General features: G+C 36.2%; 2 protein-coding genes across 8 annotated transcripts in view; both read left to right on the top strand.

Annotated features, from left to right (window-relative positions):
- The window catches only part of LOC109084943 (leucine-rich repeat and calponin homology domain-containing protein 2), a 70,621-nt gene extending 58,942 nt beyond the window's left edge, over positions 1-11,679 (top strand). For all 6 annotated transcript variants that reach the window (XM_042756431.1, XM_042756437.1, XM_042756436.1 and 3 more), the window contains 6 exons: positions 2,288-2,341; positions 3,196-3,259; positions 4,465-4,577; positions 5,449-5,586; positions 5,769-5,846; positions 6,719-11,679. In XM_042756431.1, coding sequence (XP_042612365.1) covers positions 2,288-2,341; positions 3,196-3,259; positions 4,465-4,577; positions 5,449-5,586; positions 5,769-5,846; positions 6,719-6,838 — 567 coding nt within the window. In that variant the 3' untranslated portion in view covers positions 6,839-11,679. The remainder of the gene's footprint in view (positions 1-2,287; positions 2,342-3,195; positions 3,260-4,464; positions 4,578-5,448; positions 5,587-5,768; positions 5,847-6,718) is intronic.
- An 866-nt stretch (positions 11,680-12,545) lies between these two features.
- LOC109064575 (interleukin-13 receptor subunit alpha-2-like) lies at positions 12,546-20,388 on the top strand. 2 transcript variants are annotated; one of them, XM_019081622.2, is made up of 10 exons: positions 12,546-12,786; positions 14,054-14,186; positions 15,687-15,838; positions 16,180-16,333; positions 17,433-17,553; positions 18,192-18,376; positions 18,548-18,699; positions 19,149-19,302; positions 19,543-19,648; positions 19,760-20,388. In XM_019081622.2, exons 2-10 carry the CDS (start codon positions 14,081-14,083, stop codon positions 19,857-19,859), a joined length of 1,230 nt encoding a protein of 409 aa, XP_018937167.2. In that variant the 5' UTR covers positions 12,546-12,786; positions 14,054-14,080; the 3' UTR covers positions 19,860-20,388. The 2 variants fall into 2 exon arrangements, with proteins under 2 accessions (XP_018937167.2, XP_042612372.1); XM_042756438.1 differs by lacking the exon at positions 12,546-12,786 and adding an exon at positions 13,864-13,902.
- Positions 20,389-20,698: the final 310 nt, after the last annotated feature.

The following is a 20,698-nucleotide window of genomic DNA, read 5'->3' as shown; positions in this document are numbered from 1 at the left end:
TCAATATATGAGTACATGAACACATAAACATAATCTCTAGAACTTCTCTGAGTCACTTCATGAGCATTTTACTTATTTTGAGAAACCTATCATCATATATACAAAGAGACACCAATGTTTCAGGAGTTTAGTACACAGCATAAGACACATGCTTATTAGATAACCGTATTTGAGTTGATGTATATGCCTTTATTTATGATTTTTTTTTATCATTTTAGATATTGTTAGATGCAGTGTTTCCTGTAGTTATGCAAAGATTTGGTTTCAAAAACAGTATCAGTATCACAATTTCTTATGATTTTAAATCTGCATTGAACTTCAGATCAATCTCAAAGTAAAAGGCAGCACTAAAGTCTGATTTTGTTCTGGATGTGTTCAAATTTGATCATCTTAATTCAAGTGATGAAGGATTTTGAAAGTCTGACAGTGTTGAGCACTACTGTAAGGTTAAACCTGCATGGTGTAAATGTTTGAAAATGATTAACAGTTGAAAATAAACATTCATTAGAAATTTAGAAAAGTAATCAAAAAATAATCAAAAGTAATCAATTACATTACTTTAATAAAGTAATCGAAAAGGTTACACTACTATTACATTTTAAAAAGGGTAACTTGTAATCTGTAACCTGTTACATTTCTAAAGTAACCTTCCCAACACTGTCTATGACCAGATATGTAACTAATTGTAAAATATCTGGTCCATAGTACATAGTTTGTGTTTGATATATTAAGTGATAAATCGCATATATATTTTTTTAAATCTGAAATGGATCTTACCACAACAATAACACTGTGAGGAGTTATTATTATTATTATTATTTTATAATTCCCCACAAATGGTTGAACAGAAAACATTAAAGAAATGGTTGAAAAGTATATTAAAGGGGACATTGGATGCCCATTTTCCACAAGTTGGTATGATTCTTTACGGTCTTCATGAAATGTCTGCAATTCTTTGGTTAAATTTCCTCAATGGTCTTGTAAAACAACACTCTTTTCACCTTGTCAAAAACAGCTCTGTTCACAGTGACCCGTTTCAGTGCATGTCTCTTTAAATGATAATGAGCTCTGCTCACCCCGCCCCTGTCTTCTGTTTTTTGTGTATTCGGTGGCGCATTACCATCAAAAATAAAACGAATCCACTTTCCTCAGACTCTTATGTTCACTTTTACATCCAACTACAAAACACCTGCATTGCTTACGAGACATTGTTGGAGAAAATGGTGGATAGCATACAAGTGGCTGAGGGCTGGAATATGCTAATATGGGACAGTCTGTCAGCAGTCGTGGGCGGGGCCTAGGCAGTATGATGTCATATTGCTCAGAGAATAAAAACGGCTTGATAAATTGAGACTATTTAGGTTTCTTGACTGTTAAAAAAAGAGTGAATGGATTTTTATCATTGTAGGGTGGTTGTCACATGCAAGCTAAAACACATGCACACACGATGTAAAAGTGAATTTTGCGTCACCTTGAATTTTTGTGATCAGAATTTCAGTACAAAAGTACTGATTATTTCACATAAAACAGAAAATAAATCAGATATACACATCTGCTCCTGAATGTAAGGTTATCAAGAGTATGACTAGACTGCTTTCAGCCAGATTTAAAGTGGTGATAGAGTCAGCATTGTATCCTTTTATGTCATTGTATCCCTACAACACACTTCGCATTAACATGCGATCACCGTGATCCGATCAAGCAGATCAGATTGGATCATCAGTCAATCAGGACACGGCACATTTACACTTACCAACATCAAGTGACTTTTCTATCTGGATGACCGATCGGATCTATCTTTCCTGTGCAATCCGATCGGATCTACGGCGCATTTAAATAAGTCTACCAACAGTCAGTGTGGGTGGGGTTTTTGCGTCATCTTGACCTGTGAATGAAGAACGATGACATTGCATTTATTACACTGAGACAAATTGCGTCCTCGACTACCTCTGGACCAGGACATGATGATCAGATAACATTCCGAACAGAATCGCATTCACACTTGTCTTTTCAATGTGTATGTGGACAACATCTGGATACAGGTCGCATTTTAATGCCAAGTGTAAACGCAGCCTTTGTATGTCTCCTTAATCAAACACACCTGATTCAGATCATCAGCACATTAGCAGAGACTCCAAGACCTACAGGCAAAATACGCAGTGTTTGGGGGGCTCAGGAATATGGTTGAGAACCATTGTCCTGTTTAATGCATTTCTGATGTTAAAGGCTGATATTGTGATGAATATCTGGAATCTGATCCTCTGTCTCCCTGTGTTTCCCACTCCAGTATAAGTGCCAAAGTGCTCGAAGAAACTCCAGTGGCAACGAAAATGATTTTGAGGTGAGAATTTGTGTTGACTCATGACTGTCTACATGTCGCTCTGCTCAGATCTCAGTGTCATGAAAAATTAAGAAATTGCAATATTTAGATTAGATAAAGTAGTAAATGTAGTAGAAATTCCCTCTACACACCTGATGCCCCACACACCTGAGGCAAAATCCCAAGCTTAAATGATCCTCAGGTGCCTCCCATTGTGAGTGGGATGGCATCCTGCCCAAGATGGACATTATCACTTGGGAAAGTTTTTTACAGGTCCAATATTCATAAAAAATTACAGTTTTCCATCCTCATTTTTCACCTTTTGTGAAAAACACTCAATTTCAAGGGATGCAGAAACTAAAGTAAACAGCCACCATTACACATTTGTCTGTTTCAGCATGATAATTGCTTTTGCTTGCTTATTTGCTTCATTTTCAGTAGCTAGTTTTGAAAGTACTATTGTTACTTGTATTACAAAAGACAGTGCATGTATGTGGGTATGTACTGATTTTATTAGCAACACTCAATGATACGCTTGGTGTCTTAATAGCATTAAACGCTGGTTTAACATTTATTACAAAAATAGTTTTTTTAATTTTTGAACATTTTGATTTTACATTTCATGACCCCTTTTTAAAAACTGACACATATTTATGTGTGAACAAATGCATGTTGCATGTTTTCTACACTTCTGTGATAGGCATTCCCCTATGTATAGCTACCCCCTGAGACCTGCTTCAACATAAGCATACAATTTTCATTGAGAAACATCTGAGTAAAACATGTAGAACAGACCATCTCAGTCAGAAGAATCTGAATCCATTACAAAATCCATCAGAATTGTTTGCAGTGATTCCATATTTGTGTTGTTACAGGAGGGAATGCGATCTAATGATTTCACCACAACTCTGACTGTTTTTGGTCTGAAACCCAGATCAGGTAGTGTTGTCCCTTTCCTTTTCTCTCGTCATAAGTTGTCTTTTTTCTTTAATCTTTGTGATGGTATTGCCAAGGCTTGGCAGCCTGGCAAAGCATTTTCTTTTCAGTGTAACTGAGCAATCAGAGTTGTATTAATGTGTTAGACAAAAACACTCTCAATTATACTTTAAACAGGCATCATGTCTGAAGTCAGCTTTAAAGCTCTGAACTACAAAACAGTATTTTTTTCCATAGACATCATATTTTGAGACTGTATTAAAATCTCACGATGTCTGTCATTTCAAAAATACTCTTCTTCACCTTTGTTTAAGGGGAATTTGGAGGTCAAGAACATTTTTTCTTTGGAAGGATATTGTCTTGAACTAGTTGTTTTTCTTTATCATTTCTTTTTCATTTTTTCATGACATTGCAGTTCAGTGGAAAGCACAAGGAAGGCCAGTACTTCCTGTCTCACAGAAATATATTAAGAGTTATGCTGCACACAACAGAAAAAACGCTTGTTTTGCAATATTATCATTCTCACAAATGCTTCCCGTTTTATTATTTATGGCAAATATATTTTTCAAATATTTAAATAGCAGCAGAAAGACATCAGCATGACAAAAACATGCTTCTCTGTATTTTTGGTTCATGTAAATTCGGCCTTATGACAATATGAAATACGTGTATCAATTAGTGTACTAAGTACTCTGAAAAGGGGGGGAAACAAGAAGAGTAAGTGTTTTTGTTTTTGTTTTTTTGTTTGTTTGTTTTTAATGGCCATGTAAGTCCAATGTAATTTCATCCAGTAAATAATTGTCTGGCCTGAAGAAAAAAAAAAGAACCTTGAACATAGTTTGACAAAAGAGGATAAATCTATATCGGAGTTTATTTACACTTTTTTTTATTCCACATGAAAGTGTGTTAATGCACATTTTAACTAGGGGAGCAACAACAAACTGTAGAAAAATATTGATTATGGAGCTATTCTAAAGTAAATTAGATTATTAATAATTAGTCAGAACTATTGTTGATCTATAGTTGAAGGGCAGTGATGGAAGACCTCAAATCTAATGAACAGAAAGAAGACACTTAGTGACCACAGTCACACCATGTAAAAATTCAAAGATTTACCAGACTCAGAGATCAAACAGTTTAGTTTATTAGGGGAAGCTTGCATTGAAGAGCAACATTATAATGATGTTGACTATGTGTCTACTACTCAGCCTTCTCCCGTGGAAATCGTCAAGACTTAAGCTCCACGGAGCCAAGCTTCACCATGAGGAGAAAAATGGAGCACCTCAGAGAAGAGATGGAGCAGATCAGACTCTTGCAGCAGGTCAGAATTCCACTGTAACCCCTCTGGCATATTTGACAAACTATAATGAAAAATGATTGATTCATATCTCTAGGGTAAGCCAAGTGAAGTTAATTAAACACACAGATAAACAAGTCATCTTTAGCAGCGTGTAATTAATGTTGTCAGAGCTCACGTGTGATAACAGTGCTTTCTTTCATCAGTTTTCTGTATTAGTTGCTCTATGTTTCTACTTGCCACTGGGAGCTCTTACCAACAGTGTTATTTCTACTTGTTGAGTCATGATGCCAGAAAGGGAACATATATTTTAGACAATAATTAGTACCATGTAATCGTACAACAATAGCTTCTAAGTAATTCTAAGGAAAGGGATGATGATTAGGTGTTGAAGTCACTATATATAGATTGAAACCACTTTTCATGTGCGCTTCACATGTGGAATGCTATTTATATGGCACACCATTTGAGTTGCTGCCTGCGTAGAGCTTTCAGTTCGTTACTCACTGTATAAGGTTCCGCTTCAGTTAGGATGCTGCATTAGACGTGGACACAGCAAGGCAGATCATAAGTAAAACAAAACTGCATCTATACGGTGTCTACAGACTAGTTTTCCATGTAAGAAGTGAATGTGAGATTCACTGATGCTGAAGCTGTAGAGTGCTTGCTTGCCCTTGCTAATGATTTCCTATCATGTCCAACGTCATAACCTCCACCCCAGCTCTATGCTGTCCTTGGTGCTGAAGGGCCACCCATGTGATAGCCGGAATGACTGAAAAGAGCACAGACGTCTTATCTTGACATTTAGCAAATGAATGATTCTTGGTTCACATGATATACTTGTCCTTTATTTGAAATCAAATGAAGTAAACTGAGTGTTTGTATGTGTTTGCAGAACCTCGAGTCTAGGCTAAAGGTTTTGTTGCCAGATGATGTGGGTGCTGCTTTGATGGATGGTGTTGTTTTGTGCCATCTGGCTAATCACATTCGTCCTCGCTCCGTCGCTAGCATTCATGTACCTTCCCCTGCTGTGGTAAGTTTCACTGAATGTTTCAAACAGAGCTTCTTGGATCTCCTTTTAAATGAAATCATATTTTCTGCACTTTAATTGACATTCATTAGTAAATATTCAGCATTTGAAACTAGCACATACATTGCTTGTTGTTTCATGGTTCTGTTTGATGTTACACTTTCTGTCCACAATCCCTCTACCAGCCAAAGCTGAGTATGGCCAAGTGTCGGCGGAATGTTGAGAATTTCTTGGATGCATGTAAAAAGCTTGGAGTGCCACAGGTAGGATCGTGTGTTTATTCCTTTTACAAATGCCATATCAGTTATTAGCTTGTATCTGCTTTATTAAATCAGTATCAAATTCATATTTTACAATTCAACATCATCCAGCTTTTACTTAAAGAATTATTGATAGTTTATAAGATGTAACCCTGCAAGATTTAACATTCGCATTTAACTGAGTTTAAGAGAGTTGCTGTGCACATGTAAGCTGTGTATTTATGCATAAAAATGTTAAGATGAAAATGTATCCATTCATTATTCATACATGTTCAAGGGTTTAAGATCAGTAGGATTTTGTTAAGAAATAAGTATTTTTTTATTCAGAAAGGATGCATTAAATTGATCAAGTGAGCGTAAAGACATTTATAATGTGATAAAAATACTAAAGCCCAAAAAATGAATCATGGTTTCAACAAAAATATTAAGCAGCACGACTGTTTTCAACATTTGTAATAATAGTAAATGTTTCTTGAGCAGCAAATAAGCATATCAGAATGATTTCTGAAGGATCATGTGACACTGAAGACTGGAGTAATGACTAAATATATTTTAAAATGCAATTATTATTATTATTTTACATTTGCAATTATTACAATTTGACATTGTAATAATATTTCACAATATTACTGTTTTGCTTTATTTTTGATTGAATACATGCAGCCTTGGTGAGCATAAGAAGCTTCTTCTTTAAAAAACATTCATGAATATTACCGACCCCAAACATTTGAACAGTAGTGTGTTATAATGCTGTAATGCCAAATTTATTCTTGTTTTACCGTCTTTTAATCATCTTTTTTAACGGGGTATCATAGAATTATGAAATCTGCCATTGATCTATATTTATGCTTACATTTACTTGTGTTTATGAACAGGACAAGTTGTGTTTGCCGCATCACATCCTAGAGGAGCGAGGTCTGGTAAAGGTTGGTGTCACTGTACAGGCACTGCTGGATCTTCCATCTTCAAAACCCAACCAACTTTCTACCATGTAGCATTGCTGGATCATGGGACGTCCACTAGCATCCCTTTATCCTGCCTTACCACCTCATCCTCACTCTCAGTGCTGATCTTTGACCTACTATGGGGAAGTCATTACCCTTCACAACTGTGGTGAACAGGCCGGCTTCCCCCTACCTCTTATAAGCCTCTATGGAGGGGTCTAGACATTTTAAAGCTCCAATAATGTAATTCTTAAAGCCACACATTTCATTCTGAGGGGAAATTTCTATTCCACAGCTGGCAATGCCGTCTGTCCCCTCTTATTGATGGACACCTCTGTCTCCTTTCTTCTCATCTCTCATGTTCACTCTTCTCTTGGACCGGTGAGCCCCCAACGGGTGAGGACAGGAGAAAAGCCCACAGCTATCTGGCTGATTCTGGACCAGAAGGAAGATGTTATTTATATGTCACTCCAGCCCTCTCCTGTATGAAGTCTCTAAGAGCTGTCAGACATCTTGTTACATTCTGGCTGTTGTTTCCTGTCTGTTTGAAGAAATAAGTGGGCCAGAGACATGTATTGATGTAATAACCCGATCTGCACAGAGGACACCTGGAAAGGACAGACAAATGCATTGCCATAAAAATTGTCATTGCTGTCACAGCTGTTGATGTACTGCAGTCAGGTGAGTCACCGGCAGTGCATTAGAGAGTATTCATTTCTTTTGGCATGCCTGGAAGGTTTTAACACTGAAGACACTGCTCACGTGCCTGCACAAGACAAAGGCTTTTTTGTGTTCTTTTACGTACATGTTAGCGTTTGCCAAATGTTTGTTTTTCCATGACTGTTTTTCTCACAGGTTTTATTAAGTGCTTTACTTCTCACAGCCTGCGTGTGCCAGGAATTCACGACATCATAAAGTTTCGCGAGTACCAGTGTAATAGCATTGTGGTAAATTTTTGTCTGTTGTGCAGGTATGGGCAGGTATGTAAAGTTTCTGCACTAAAAATAGGCCAATTACAAACATTTTCAAAAACCTTATTATAATTACAGAGTAAGAACCATCCATTAATGAAAGATCTGCATTTTGTTGAATGATTAAATTTGTTCACATTTGTTTTATTGTTTTTTAAATCTCTAAGAGTCTTTGATACTTGGGAACTTGAGTGAAGTGAAGTAAAGGGTTTGATGTGCAGCCGTTCATTCACCACAGTAAACTCTGAAGGTTTATAGAAATTTTAAAATATGGACAAATAGTTTTAATTAGTTTTATTGTGGAATTTATTTATTTACCTTTATGTACTTTTGTATGTTTTATTTATTTCTTTGAGTTCTATTTACTTCTTTATCAACCTCAAAAATCAGCGACACTGATTCTTGAGTGCTATATATTAATTTCCTAACATGAAAATTGGAGCAGCCATCTTAATGGGTTGTAGCTCCGGAAGTTGCTTGCAGTCAGTTTCTGTATGACACTTCGTTTACATGCACACCAGAAAGAAGGTTATGTGAGGAAGTTATTTGTAGAAGATCAGCATTCATATTTACATGTCCTGTTTAGCATATAGACTGTACATGTGGTTTTTCTTTAATAGACAATAGTCAGGGTAGCGCCATATTTAATTTTTGACAGGAGTGAAACAAGGCTGTGAGGGATAGAAGCTCAATGGATTGTACTGTTGTTTAACAACTGTTCAGCTGATGAAAATCTTTCCGATAAAAAAACTTAGTAAACAAACTCCATTAAAAAGTTTTAAACGTTTTAAGTTGTGAAAACTATGTGATCTAGGACAATTATACAGTGTACCATTGTAAAGACTGTAAGTTTGTCTCTCGCAGCCTCATTTTTATCCACTTTAAATTCATTATGTTATCTAATCTGACTTAAATGTAAATGTAAATGTCCACTACAGCAGCAGAACTCCGCTCTAAACACTACAATCTCTCCACTTTGGGGTGTGTCTGTAGAAAGTACGAACTGTTTATTTCAGTGCATGGCCAATTTAATTGTCATCATAAGTTTTTTTTGTTTGATCTTTGCACAAAAAAACTTTCTGATGCTCTCGGCACTCTTAATGCTTACTGCCAATCCCACAATTCATCAGAGGATTGTGAAGCTTTACTCCCATAGGAAAGAATTGAAAATGCTTGCTCTGCTCCGCACAAGTGGATGGTGCATGTAAACGTGAAAGCTGTTATGATATCTTAAAGGGATAGTTCACCTAAAAATGAAAATTACCCCATCATTTACTCACCCTAAAGCCATCCTATGTGTTTGTGATGTTCTTCTTTCAGACAAATACAATAAGAAAATTAAAAAATGTCCTGGCTCTTCCCAGCTTTATAATGGCAGTGAATGGTGGTCGCGATTTTGAAGCAAAATAAAGTTCATCCATCCATCATAAAAAGTGCTCCACACATCTCTGGGGGTTAATAATGACCTAATAGTGAAGTGATGCGTTTGTATAAGAAAAATATCTGCCATTCCAGTGTATGACGGAGGATGCGCAGGGGTCTCCAAACTCGGTCCAGGAGGGCTGGTGTCCTGCAGAATTTAGCTGCAATTTGCCTCAACACACCTGCCTGCAAGTTCCTAGCATGACTAGTAAGCCCTAGCCACACATAGCCAGACCTTCAGACTAATTCATGGCAGCTTTCATTGGCCAAGGCCTGCCCATGAGGCCTTTTGACCGACATGTCTATTTAACCAATCACAGTTTATTTCATTTAGCGGCATGTTTCAGGGCGTAGAAATGTCGCCACAATAACAGACAGGTGTGTACAACTCTCAGACATATTTTAAAGATTCTATGCCACAAACTTTAAATATTTCACATACTTTAGAAAACCCAGCGTTTAGTTGATCCTGACAAGCACTCGTTGTCACAGTTGTAAACACAGAGGCTTTCTTCTTTTGTGAGGGGGTTTGACGGAACAGTATCTTTGTTTCCAGGCAGGACATTAAAGAACGTGACACACACGTCTCCCGGACCTCCTGTAGAATTCAGCCAATCCGACTTTGACATTCCTGAAGTGTTTCCACTTTTGTGTCCCATATGCATCAGACGTTTAGCCAATGGTCCGTGGGTGTGACGTCTGAGGCTGAGACTAAGTAAGACCTTGATTAGCTGGTTCAGGTGTGTTTAAATAGGGTTGGGAGCTAAACTCTGCAGGACACCGGCCCTCCAGGACCAACTATGGACACCCCTGGCGTGGCATAAGCTCCGGTGAAAAATGACAAATGCAGAAGCGCAGAGGAGAGAGCAATATAAAAAGCCTGTCACAAATTAGAATTACAAAATGAGGATATGTAAAGAAAAATGTTAGAGGATTTTGATGTAATCCAAGAGTAGACTGGTTTTTCTTTGCTTTAACAAAACTTGTTTCTCACAAGACTAGCATTTTCTCACCAGAGCTTATGCTATGCCTGCGTCATCCACTGGAACACCACTCTCTCGAACGCGTGTACAGCAGTTAGCAGAAGCTAAGGATTACAGTTTATAAAGTATTAAATATGGATATTTCTTCTATGCAAACACATCACTTCGCTTCTGAGGGCCTTTATTAACCCTCTGGAGCCACGTGGAGTGCCTTTTATGATTGATGGAAACACTTTTTGTGGCTTCAATATATTTACACCCAGGATGGCTTGAGGGTGATTAAATCATGGGGTAATTTTCATTTTTGGGTGAACTATCCCTTTAAGCCACTTTATGGTGTGCATGTAAATATTGTAATTGGAGGGTAACACTTTTACTGTTCATGACTATTCACCATATATTTCTGTGAAGAATACAGGTATTTTTGTTTCTCTTATTGCAATTGTGTCTAATTAACCACTTCCAGCACATCGTGAAAGATAGTGGTGCCTGATGGTGTTTTGAAGAGAAAACGTTCATTGATTTATGCCTCTCAAAAAGTCATTGTGTACTCAACTGGCAGCAGGAGCAGCTGTTGACACCTTTTCTGTGGAAAGGAGTCTTAGGACCCAGATTTGCAGTGATGAGTAATGTCTCACTCCCCATCATGCTTCACACACCATAACAGATACGTCTGGTTCAGTTCCAGAGCTTTGTGTTGGATGGATTGGTGACAGCATTTCCTCAGGCTTTATTGCCTCCTTGACACAATCTCAGCCAAGAACGTAGGTTTTCTAAATGTTACAGTTCCTGTTTAAAAAAAAATAAAAAGGTTTTTGTTTTAGTTTCACTCAGTTGCACCCTCTAATTTAGCTGTTTCTGTCTGTTTAGCTTTATATTTATGACACAATTTCCCAATTAGCCATTTGTCACTCATACGTTTCCACTTCCATCACTTTGCAAAACTCCTGAAATAGGTCACCTGCTTCAAGGTGTAGACTGCATACTGCATGCTACTTTTTTAATAACATGCTATAGTACTCGGTATGCAAGAATAATAATTGAACTGTAGCAGAGATAATCATTGTCATAAGACCTCAGATTGGCCAATGAAATGCTGAATCGGGGTTCATGACACTTACTGCATTGTGAGGGAAAAGTAGACCGCTTGTACTGAGTATGCACATTTACACTGTTCAATGAGAGGAGTATCTTATTTTAATGAAATCCACTCTCATGTTCCCCCCTTTCCCAATCAAATCACTCATCAGCTCTGATTCACATTTATTTTGGTGAGAAGCTGTTCAGTTTGTAAAAAGAAGTTTTGATTAAAAAGTAATAGACAGGTCTGAGATGCCTACGCAGTGCGTACTGTATGTATAAATGTTTTTGTATGACAAATTGATTGCATGTCTGGATCATACCATCATTCATGTACATAATCTATGTTTTAACACATTAGGATGTTTCCTAAAAAGGCAACAAACCGAAACATTTCAAAGGTCAAAATACTGGAATAAACTGATCATTTACAGTGTTCAATGTGTCCGTGTCATTTGCTTTGTGCTTCTTCACTGCAGGAACACAATTCTTCATGACACTCTCTAAGTTTCAAACTAAAATAAGCAGTGCTTAAAATTATTAGTATGAGATCTGACCATCCGATGTCCGCTACATTGCTTTTGAAGTATGAATCCTATTCCAAGGAAAGCAATTATCTCTCTTCCAGAGAATCAACCAAGACAGGGGGTCAGGAAGGAGGGGTTGTGCTCTCTCTAGCTACACTTGTGAACAAAAATTAGCAGACACTTAATTTTATGTTGTTTCCAGCTCTCATTATTTTGAAGCTTTTAATGTCAAATCAGTGTAGCAAAACTTGAAAGAGTCCAATACAGTTTGTATTTATCAGGGATATATTTATGAGATATGAACCTATTTACTTGAATTTTAATGATCAATGGCTACACTGTTTAACTGATTATCCGAGTTTTTTCTGTCATTTTTTATCAAAAAGGTAATTGTAAACATGCTATTTCCCATCAGCATAAAACCCAGAGGGAACATTTTAAACTGAAAAAAAAAAGAAATGTTTGTACTTGTGGGAACTGAAAGGACTCGTGTTCAACATAAACATTCCTCTTGCAAATAGGTTTGTAAAAAGTCTTTGAAAGACGATGTGTTTTTCTTGCTGTCTTAAAGTTGCCGCATTTCAACACATATGGGGAAAGTGAATAAACAGAGGAAGCCAAAGTAAACACAATAGCCCAACAGTGCTGATTCACAGAGCATGACGCGCGCGCTCGCACACACACACGGAACGCTCGAATAACAAGACTGCTTTATAAAACCTTTACAAACAGGATCAGTTAAACAGTTCACACTTAATGACAAAACCAAAAGTATTAATTAAAACGTTCAGTGGAATTAGCCTAATTGTCTTGACTCAGTAAGGTGTATGCTGTTCAAGAAAAATCCTGTAACTATATACTAGGTAGGCAGTGAATTACGCTGAAATACGCAATGAGTCAATAAGAGGGTGCTGTATCCAACAAAATCCGAGAACACTGAGAAGTTCATTCAGACCATCCTGAGGCACCTATATGGGCTCATACTATCAAGATCTTTCTATTACAGAGCAGTGACAGTAAGTGTACTTGTTTAACTTGTTCTTTTGTGCTGTAATAGCATAAAAGAAGTTATATCTTCATCATATGTGGATATTTTACCTGCCTTCTTTCTCATCACATCTTCAGATCTGCTTTATGTATAGGTTGAATTTAGGTTGACTAAGTGGATAATTTTCCACTCTATAACTGTATATTTGTCTTTGTGTGTGCCTATATCGACATTTATGAATATTTGTGAAAACTTTATCACAATAGCAGCTTTAATTTTACAATATAATTAATACATTATAAGGCAAATGTTTTTATGTGTGTGTATGTATGTATGCATGTATATATGTATATATATACATATATATATATATATATATATATATATATATATATATATATATATATATATATATATACTCAAAACAAGATCTCCTAAAAAGAATACAAAAAACAACTATAACTATAACTTTAGTTTGCTTCTTTAATCATTATACTTTATATATATTAAAAATTAAAATTTTACACCTTGATATTGAATATCTAAAAAATTCTATCAAAAGATTTATTTAATGTCTTAAACATTTTAAACATAATGAAAATGTAATGTAATATTTGTGTATTTTTAATATTATATAAAAATAAAACATTCTGTTTATGTAGATTCTTACAAAATATTAACATTTGTTTTTTAATGTATGCTTCATTTATATGCTGAATTTATATGGATGTAAATTCCTTCCTTTCTATTTTTAAAATATATTTGTGCATAAAATCAGATTTGGGAATGTGTTTAGGGGATAGTTCACCGAATCATTTACTCACCCTCATGTTGTTCCAAACCTGTATTACTTTCTTGCATGCGATATTGAAGTAGCGTAAAGTAAAGTAAAGTAACCAAACTGTTTGGTTATCAATCTTTTTCAAAATACCTTCTTTCATGTTCTGCGTAAATAATGACAGATGTCTCTTTAAGGTGAAGGACTAGGCAAATACACAGTGATGCAGAACAGCTGTTTTAAATATAAGATGCCAAAGAGCTGATACTAAGCAGGCTATACAAAACTGGTCTAGAGAAATACAGGAACCACACCTCATGCAGTTATTCATTTTCCAACCACATGGGAAAAAAGACTGGCGACAGCGTGGGTGATCTATACACCTCCCTTTTTAAAGACAATGTACTATTTTATCTTGATTGCAGATCATTGCTATACTACATCACCCCAAAAGGTAGCAAAACAGGTGTTAAGAGAGACAACTGATGTAAATGTTTACTGCTTTTTTCCTCTCTAGACACTGATAATTACCCTTCAGAAGAACATGTTGATGCTGAATAAGTTTCCTGCATGGCTCTCTGCATTCACTCTGCTTTTGCTGACTCAAGAGCCTGTCTCTACATCAGAGGTCACGGCCTGCGGAGTGGCAGGTAAGCTTCCTGGCTAATTCCACTGAAATTATATATATTAAAAAAACTGGCACAGTTCTAGACTTCTGCTTATTCTGACTCAACATGACTTTTATCTAAGCTCTAATAGATTCTTAAGTAGAACTGTTAAATACAACCCTTTTTATAAGTTCCATATAATGAACCATGCTTTGAAAGTGCTATAAAGAATCTTTTAATAAGTTTAATTATTTTTTAATCATATCAGTTTATATATAATTAATTTATATTATGTATTTTACCCCCTTTTCTACCTGGTCTTATACTTTTTCACATTTAATAAAATGTAAATTAGGTACTTTTACTTTTTATTGGCATTAAAAATTGTAGTAAAAATACCTTAACGTTTAGTTTCATTAATAAATGATCATTGACACTAAACATGAATACATACATAAAGAAATAAAACACAAAATAAATGTAATGAAGGCCAAGTTCCAGTGAAATATCTTCACAGTCGTCTGTGATGTCTTTACGTCAGTCCTAATGTGTGTATTTCGGTAACTGAGTGGCAGTTTCTCTCTGCAGTTGATGAGTTTGTGGAACGCGACAACATCTGTCTGGGTAGAAAGATAGTCTAGAGTTTATGAAGGTTAAATGGACAGTATGAGAGCCTTTTACAATGCAAAAAGCAAAAGCTCATAAAAGGTAATATTAAAAAGGTAAATAAAAGGTAAATCTTGATAAGAATATGGATCATAAATGCAAAATCTCTGTCACTTACTTGCTTAGTGAGAAGAGGAAAGAAATATCCTCAACTAAGCTGCTTAAAGCTGACTACACATGTTCTGAAAAAAAAAAAAAAAAAAAAAAAAAAAAAAACACTGAAAAGAGAAAAACCGGTAGGAAGTCAGTTACAATTTGAAATGTAAAATGTATGGACATTTTAAGAAGAATTTCAGGTACATGTTGAGAGCTGGATGGCTGAGTTCCCAAATCAATAATGAGGTTACAGATTTTGACAGTTACAGATTTAAAAAGGTTAAAAAAAAAAGGTGGGAATAAACAACCCTAAACTCTTAACACAAAGAACCATTTTAGCATAAAACGGTTGTTTAGGATTATATGGATGTTAATAGAACTATTACTATGTGTAAAGAACCATCTTTTTTTAGAGTATAGTTAAACCAATAGCAAATAGTTAACCTATTTGATATTTCTTAAATAGAGTCTATTGTCTTTAACATTATGAAACCATTTATGTTTCCTTTTGACATCATTTCCTCTATAGCTTAACTGTATGATCAGACACACGGAGGTTTTTAGCCGGACTTTGTGTCACAGATTACTAAGAATTTGGCTGAGTTCACTGGATTACACAACTGTTACCCTCATGCACGCACAAACATTTTGACTCATGGGTTAGATTTGAGTTTAGAATTACAGCTGGATGTTTAATTCACGTGCTTGGTCTGTCTCCAAGCCAAGAGTTGTTAGTGCAATTAACATTGTTCATAGACATACAGTGTTGATTTCCCACAGTGGATCCACCTGCTAATATTGAGATAATAGACCCTGGTTTCCTTGGTTACCTCAGTATCCACTGGACTCGGCCAGCCAGCCTTCAGAACCTTACAGGCTGCACAGTACGATACCAACTCAGATACTATGACACCTACGAGGAACGATGGAGGGTAGGAATCCTCAAGAACTCGCAGAACACACCACACACACACACAGTCTCATTTGTTTTGTTTTCAGCACATAAGCATTAATTTCTAAGGCTCATTTCACAAACTTGGTAAGTCAGTTCCAGGGAACTCCTAGTCAGAGCCAAAATCTGTGTTTCATTTAATGCAACCCTTCAGAGAGAACAACTCCCTGCGGGTGATGTACTTAGTATTCAGACAGACATATCTGTTTTACAGCATCTTCAAAATGAAGCTGCTTTTCATGCCTTATATATATATATTATTCCATTATTACAAACATAGAGATGTATGACTCAAAATTGCCCTCTTTTTGTGTTGTACAGAGTGTCCGAACTGTCAAGCTGACTTATGCTGCTCAGTTTGACCTTGAGAAAGCAGTCAAGGTGAGAATACTCACTGTGCTGAAGTGTGCCTGCACCAATGGGACAGAGGTCCAAGGGGAGGAAACAGAGTGGGTCTACACGCATGAACCTACAGGTAAAGATTAAAAACCTATTCAACCCCACTGAAGCGAACAAGAGCAAAGATCAACCATACATGATATATTGTGATTGTGAGGAATCCAGCTGAAGCCCTATTTTTTTTCCTTACATTGCTTAGTTGCCTCTTTTAAATATGCACTCAGTAATTTAATCACAATCATTTTACCTCTAAAATTGGTTACTTTTGAGAAATATGTTAAAAACAATCACTCAGGAAATGAAGACTAATATTTAATAAAAGGAGTCTTTTTTTACACATAGCACGTCATCTCATTGTATATGGAGATCACATGACCAGTCGAGTTACTAATCTCTGTAATTCCCAATACTTTTGCTGGTGGGAAATAGAGCATTTCCACAATCATGCTGGTAACTGTAAATGTGTGCTTTTTTTGCGAATATCTGATTGTAAGCATCAGATGATGAAAATACAAATTAGGAACAAAAACATCAGTCAGACAGCAATTGCAGACGCAAATGTACTGTAAGTACTTGCGTAAATGTGAATACGTTGGCTTAATTCTTGTGGCGTAATTCTTTGGTCTTGAAGACGTATACATTTGAGTAACCACCTGAACTGACATGTGAATATTTTCTGTTTATCTGTTCCTAGCCTTTTTAATCTGAAGTATATTGCATAAGCAAAATACAAAAAGGATCTGAAAAAATAAAAAATAAAAATAGGAACATGCTAGTCTAAACACACCCATCTGGAATCTATTGCACAAACATTTTCATAATATTAATGACCTGTTTTCAAGGAAATTGCTTTTGAGGAGTGAACCAACTGATGCACGATTTAGAGTCTTTCTGTGAAATTGATCAAATAAATCTCAGTATAGGCCTAACTGTGTGTTGGATTACATGTTACCTTAAATTTGGTAATAACTGCAATTTTAATTGATTGGTTTGAGGAAACCAAGTTGCTTCATTCATTTCTAAGCAGAACTACCATTCTAGTGTTAGCCATACTGCTAGAATATAGCATAGCATATCATAATATTCAATATAAATACAATTACAGTTTACTATTTTGATTGTTGTCATTTACTTATTATCACTTGTTAAACTAAACATGTTATCTCCTGTCTCAGGTGTGGCAGGATCAAGAGTAAGAGATTTTCACTGTGTCTACTATGGTAAGGAGTACATGGAATGCACCTGGGAGTCAGGACCTGTCCAGCCTCCGAATTCACAGCACTACCTCTATTACTGGTGAGCACTACCATGTGAAATGCTACTTAAAAACACCATTAATGCATTCCAAATGATTTCACAGATGCATTAATGGCTTTTGCCTCAGGGGGAGGAGAGGACAGGTTAAAGCACAAATATTTTTAATTGAATGAACTGAGGGACCTTACAGAGTTCACTGATCAAATGCAAAAGCTTCCGCTGTTTTGTCTGTTCCATGGGGGGAAATGAAACGCTATTCTCACTAGAGTGTGCAGAACACAGTAACTTTTGGCAAAGTTTAACAGATGCCATGGTTCTGATCCACTAGTATCTGATCGCTGCATTCCACTGCACTACAAGTCAAGACAGAACTGCTTAGCTGGAATGAGTCAGCGTCTAGTTCTTTCTGTAAATCAATGTAACAGGTCACAATAAAACAGAATCTTCAATTTGATGTTAAAATACCATTTATAACTCAAACATCTATTCATACTCTGAATATAAGCATAATTTCTTGCAAAGGTCAATAGCATGCATCATTTTCTTTCTAATGATGTCTAATGATGCACATAAAAACAAGCAAATCAGTTTTACGTTGACAATCCACATTTTGAATAATAAAATAAGTGCACTTAATGACTTAACCTGATGAGTAAATGTGTATCTGTTTTTTCCAGGCACAGGGAAATGGATGAAACAAAGGAATGTCCAGAATACATCGTATTTCCTGAGGGTCGAAGGGGATGCAGGTTTCCTCGAGAATCACTCTTGGAGTTCTCCAAGTTTAATTTATGTGTAAATGGATCCTCTCCAGCAGGAAGTCTGAGAATGGCCTACTTTTCTATTGAGGTCCAAAACCATGGTAACTACACAGTGCTTTATACTTGTCAGAATAAATCTCACAATAAGTCTAGAAACTGCAAACTTGGCGAACTAGGGACATATACAGAATAAACACCTGGACTGACTCAGTAGTAAAGTGCATTTAAAGAACATATTCCTCATTTTCTTCTCACTTTCTTTCTCTGGGCAGTGAAACCAGCAGTGGTCTCCTCTGTGCATGTCTCAGAGACTGATGGAGGTTTGAAGTTAGATTGGTCCCCACCTAGTGGTCAGGTGCCAGAACACTGCTTGGAATATGAGGTGGAAAGCAGCACTGCGATGGAAAATGGTGAAGAAAAGCAGGTATTTTAATCTTTATTTCTTCTGTCCAATGCAGTTAGATGATTAAAATCAAAAATAAATATCACAGTGAAAAATAAACATTATCCTCAGCACTATTCTGCAAACCCTTTTTGTTGCTGCATATTTTAGGTGCCTCACATTTTACACATGCAATTATAATCATGGGCTGATAAGAATCAGACATATTAGATAAGGGAAACATCCAAAATGCCTTCAGGAGAAGGGACTGGGGAACACTGATGACAAAGTTTTATAGCTTTGTAACATCCAGTAATTTGTAAACAACACTTGTCTCCATGAACAACTGCCATTCACTTGTATTTCATTCTGAATCTTGGCATGCACTGTTAAACCAAGATTTGCTTTAGGTAGTGTGCCAATACAAACATCAAATTGAGCAGGAATTCAGTCTGTCAAAATCACCCATGTTGTCTTTGTTTCCTCTTTAGGAAAGGATGGTTTTTCAGAATTTAGTGGACACATCTTATGGCCTTCTGAGAGGGGTAGAAAGTCAGACAACTTGCTTTCGAATCAGATCAAAGGTGAACATGTACTGCGCTGATGGAGGAATTTGGAGTGACTGGAGTCAAAGAAAGTGTACAGGTTAGAGCTACTGATTTAAGAGTTTTCTGTCATTCTGATCTTCTGAAACATTTATAACTGACACGTGTTTATGAATATTTAAAGATAGTTAATTCAACGTGCTCTTGAAAATTCGTATAACACAGCCTAAGATGTTAGAACATCAGAAATCATCCTTAGATTGTAAAAAGTCCTTTCCATTTGCATTTTCTAATGTTAGTTTTGATCATTTATAACTTTTTCCTCCTGTCACAATCAGAGATAAGGAAACTCAATACATCCCGGCATGGAAATATCTCAGTCTGGTGGGTCTGGTGGTCATTGGCATTGGCATCCTCTGTCTTGTATTATGGATATTACAGAAGATGTAAGTATATGGCCAGTATATTTATAAATAAACAGATGCATTTACAGATTCTTTGATGTTTATTCTTCACTGATTTTACATTGACTCTAAAACACATTCCTGTTCCCACAGTTGCATAAAAAAAATCAACAAAAAGGATGCCCTCTATACTTTATACAAGGAGAAGGTCAACAAGACCATGCCCACTATCCTCAGCCCTATTTTCAAGTGATGCTCCCTATGACCTGCTATGCTGAACTACTGTTTTAGCAGTCCTAAACTGCAGTAAAAGCACATTACTCAGAGAAACAAACCTGAGAACACCCATAGTGCATTTAAAGCGATAGCTGATAGAACCAGTAATCTTGTGAAACAGATATGTGGAGTCCTAAATGAACCACGGCACTGACCTGAATGTATAAACTACTTTGTTTACCAAGCCACTGTACTACTATGTGATGTGTTTACACACATATCATGTGTGTCACTTAAAGTTACTCATATATTTTTTTTTTCAAATGCTAATGATTTTTCAAATGCCGAAGATCTTGCCGATTTAATCAATGATTTTTCAAATGCCAGTGATCTTGTCAGATTTTTTTTTTCTATCAGCTTTTTTGCTGTTTCACTTGGATGTATGACTTTCAGTATTTGAGTTTATTCTACTGCCGATTGCATAATGAAGAAATCAGGAGTAAAGAGCATTCATACACTTCGCAAACTTTTAAATACATTATTAAAATAAAATTTTCTTGAATTTATATTCTGTTTGTGTAAGTTTTTGCAATAGATACAATCAGCAAGAAGTCTGTAAAACACTCATCACTGTGCACAGATATGCAGTTACAAAACATATTAACATTCTTGTTCAAAGGCCCCATGGTGGTCATCATCACTTCCTGTGCTGACTAGACCTGGTGAGTATGTATCGAGACTGGAATGGTGATGTTTGGGTGGGTCATCATGACATAGTATACAAATGACGCACTGCATTACCTCCATGAAACAGTGAGTGACTATATTCATAGAATTATTGCTCAGACAACAAGCAGTGTAGTTTTCATAATGTTC

The sequence above is a fragment of the Cyprinus carpio genome, chromosome A5, assembly GCF_018340385.1.
Source record: "Cyprinus carpio isolate SPL01 chromosome A5, ASM1834038v1, whole genome shotgun sequence".
Classification (NCBI taxonomy): domain Eukaryota; kingdom Metazoa; phylum Chordata; class Actinopteri; order Cypriniformes; family Cyprinidae; genus Cyprinus; species Cyprinus carpio.
This window is presented reverse-complemented; position numbering and strand designations above follow the sequence as displayed.

Excerpts from the sequence above, each read along its gene's own strand:
- LOC109064575 (XM_042756438.1), top strand. The coding sequence starts at position 13,879 with ATGGGAAAAAAGACTGGCGACAGC. Across the intron at positions 14,187-15,686 it reads CACGGCCTGCGGAGTGGCAG|TGGATCCACCTGCTAATATT; the intron begins GTAAGCTTCCTG and ends GATTTCCCACAG. Across the intron at positions 17,554-18,191 it reads CAGCACTACCTCTATTACTG|GCACAGGGAAATGGATGAAA; the intron begins GTGAGCACTACC and ends TGTTTTTTCCAG.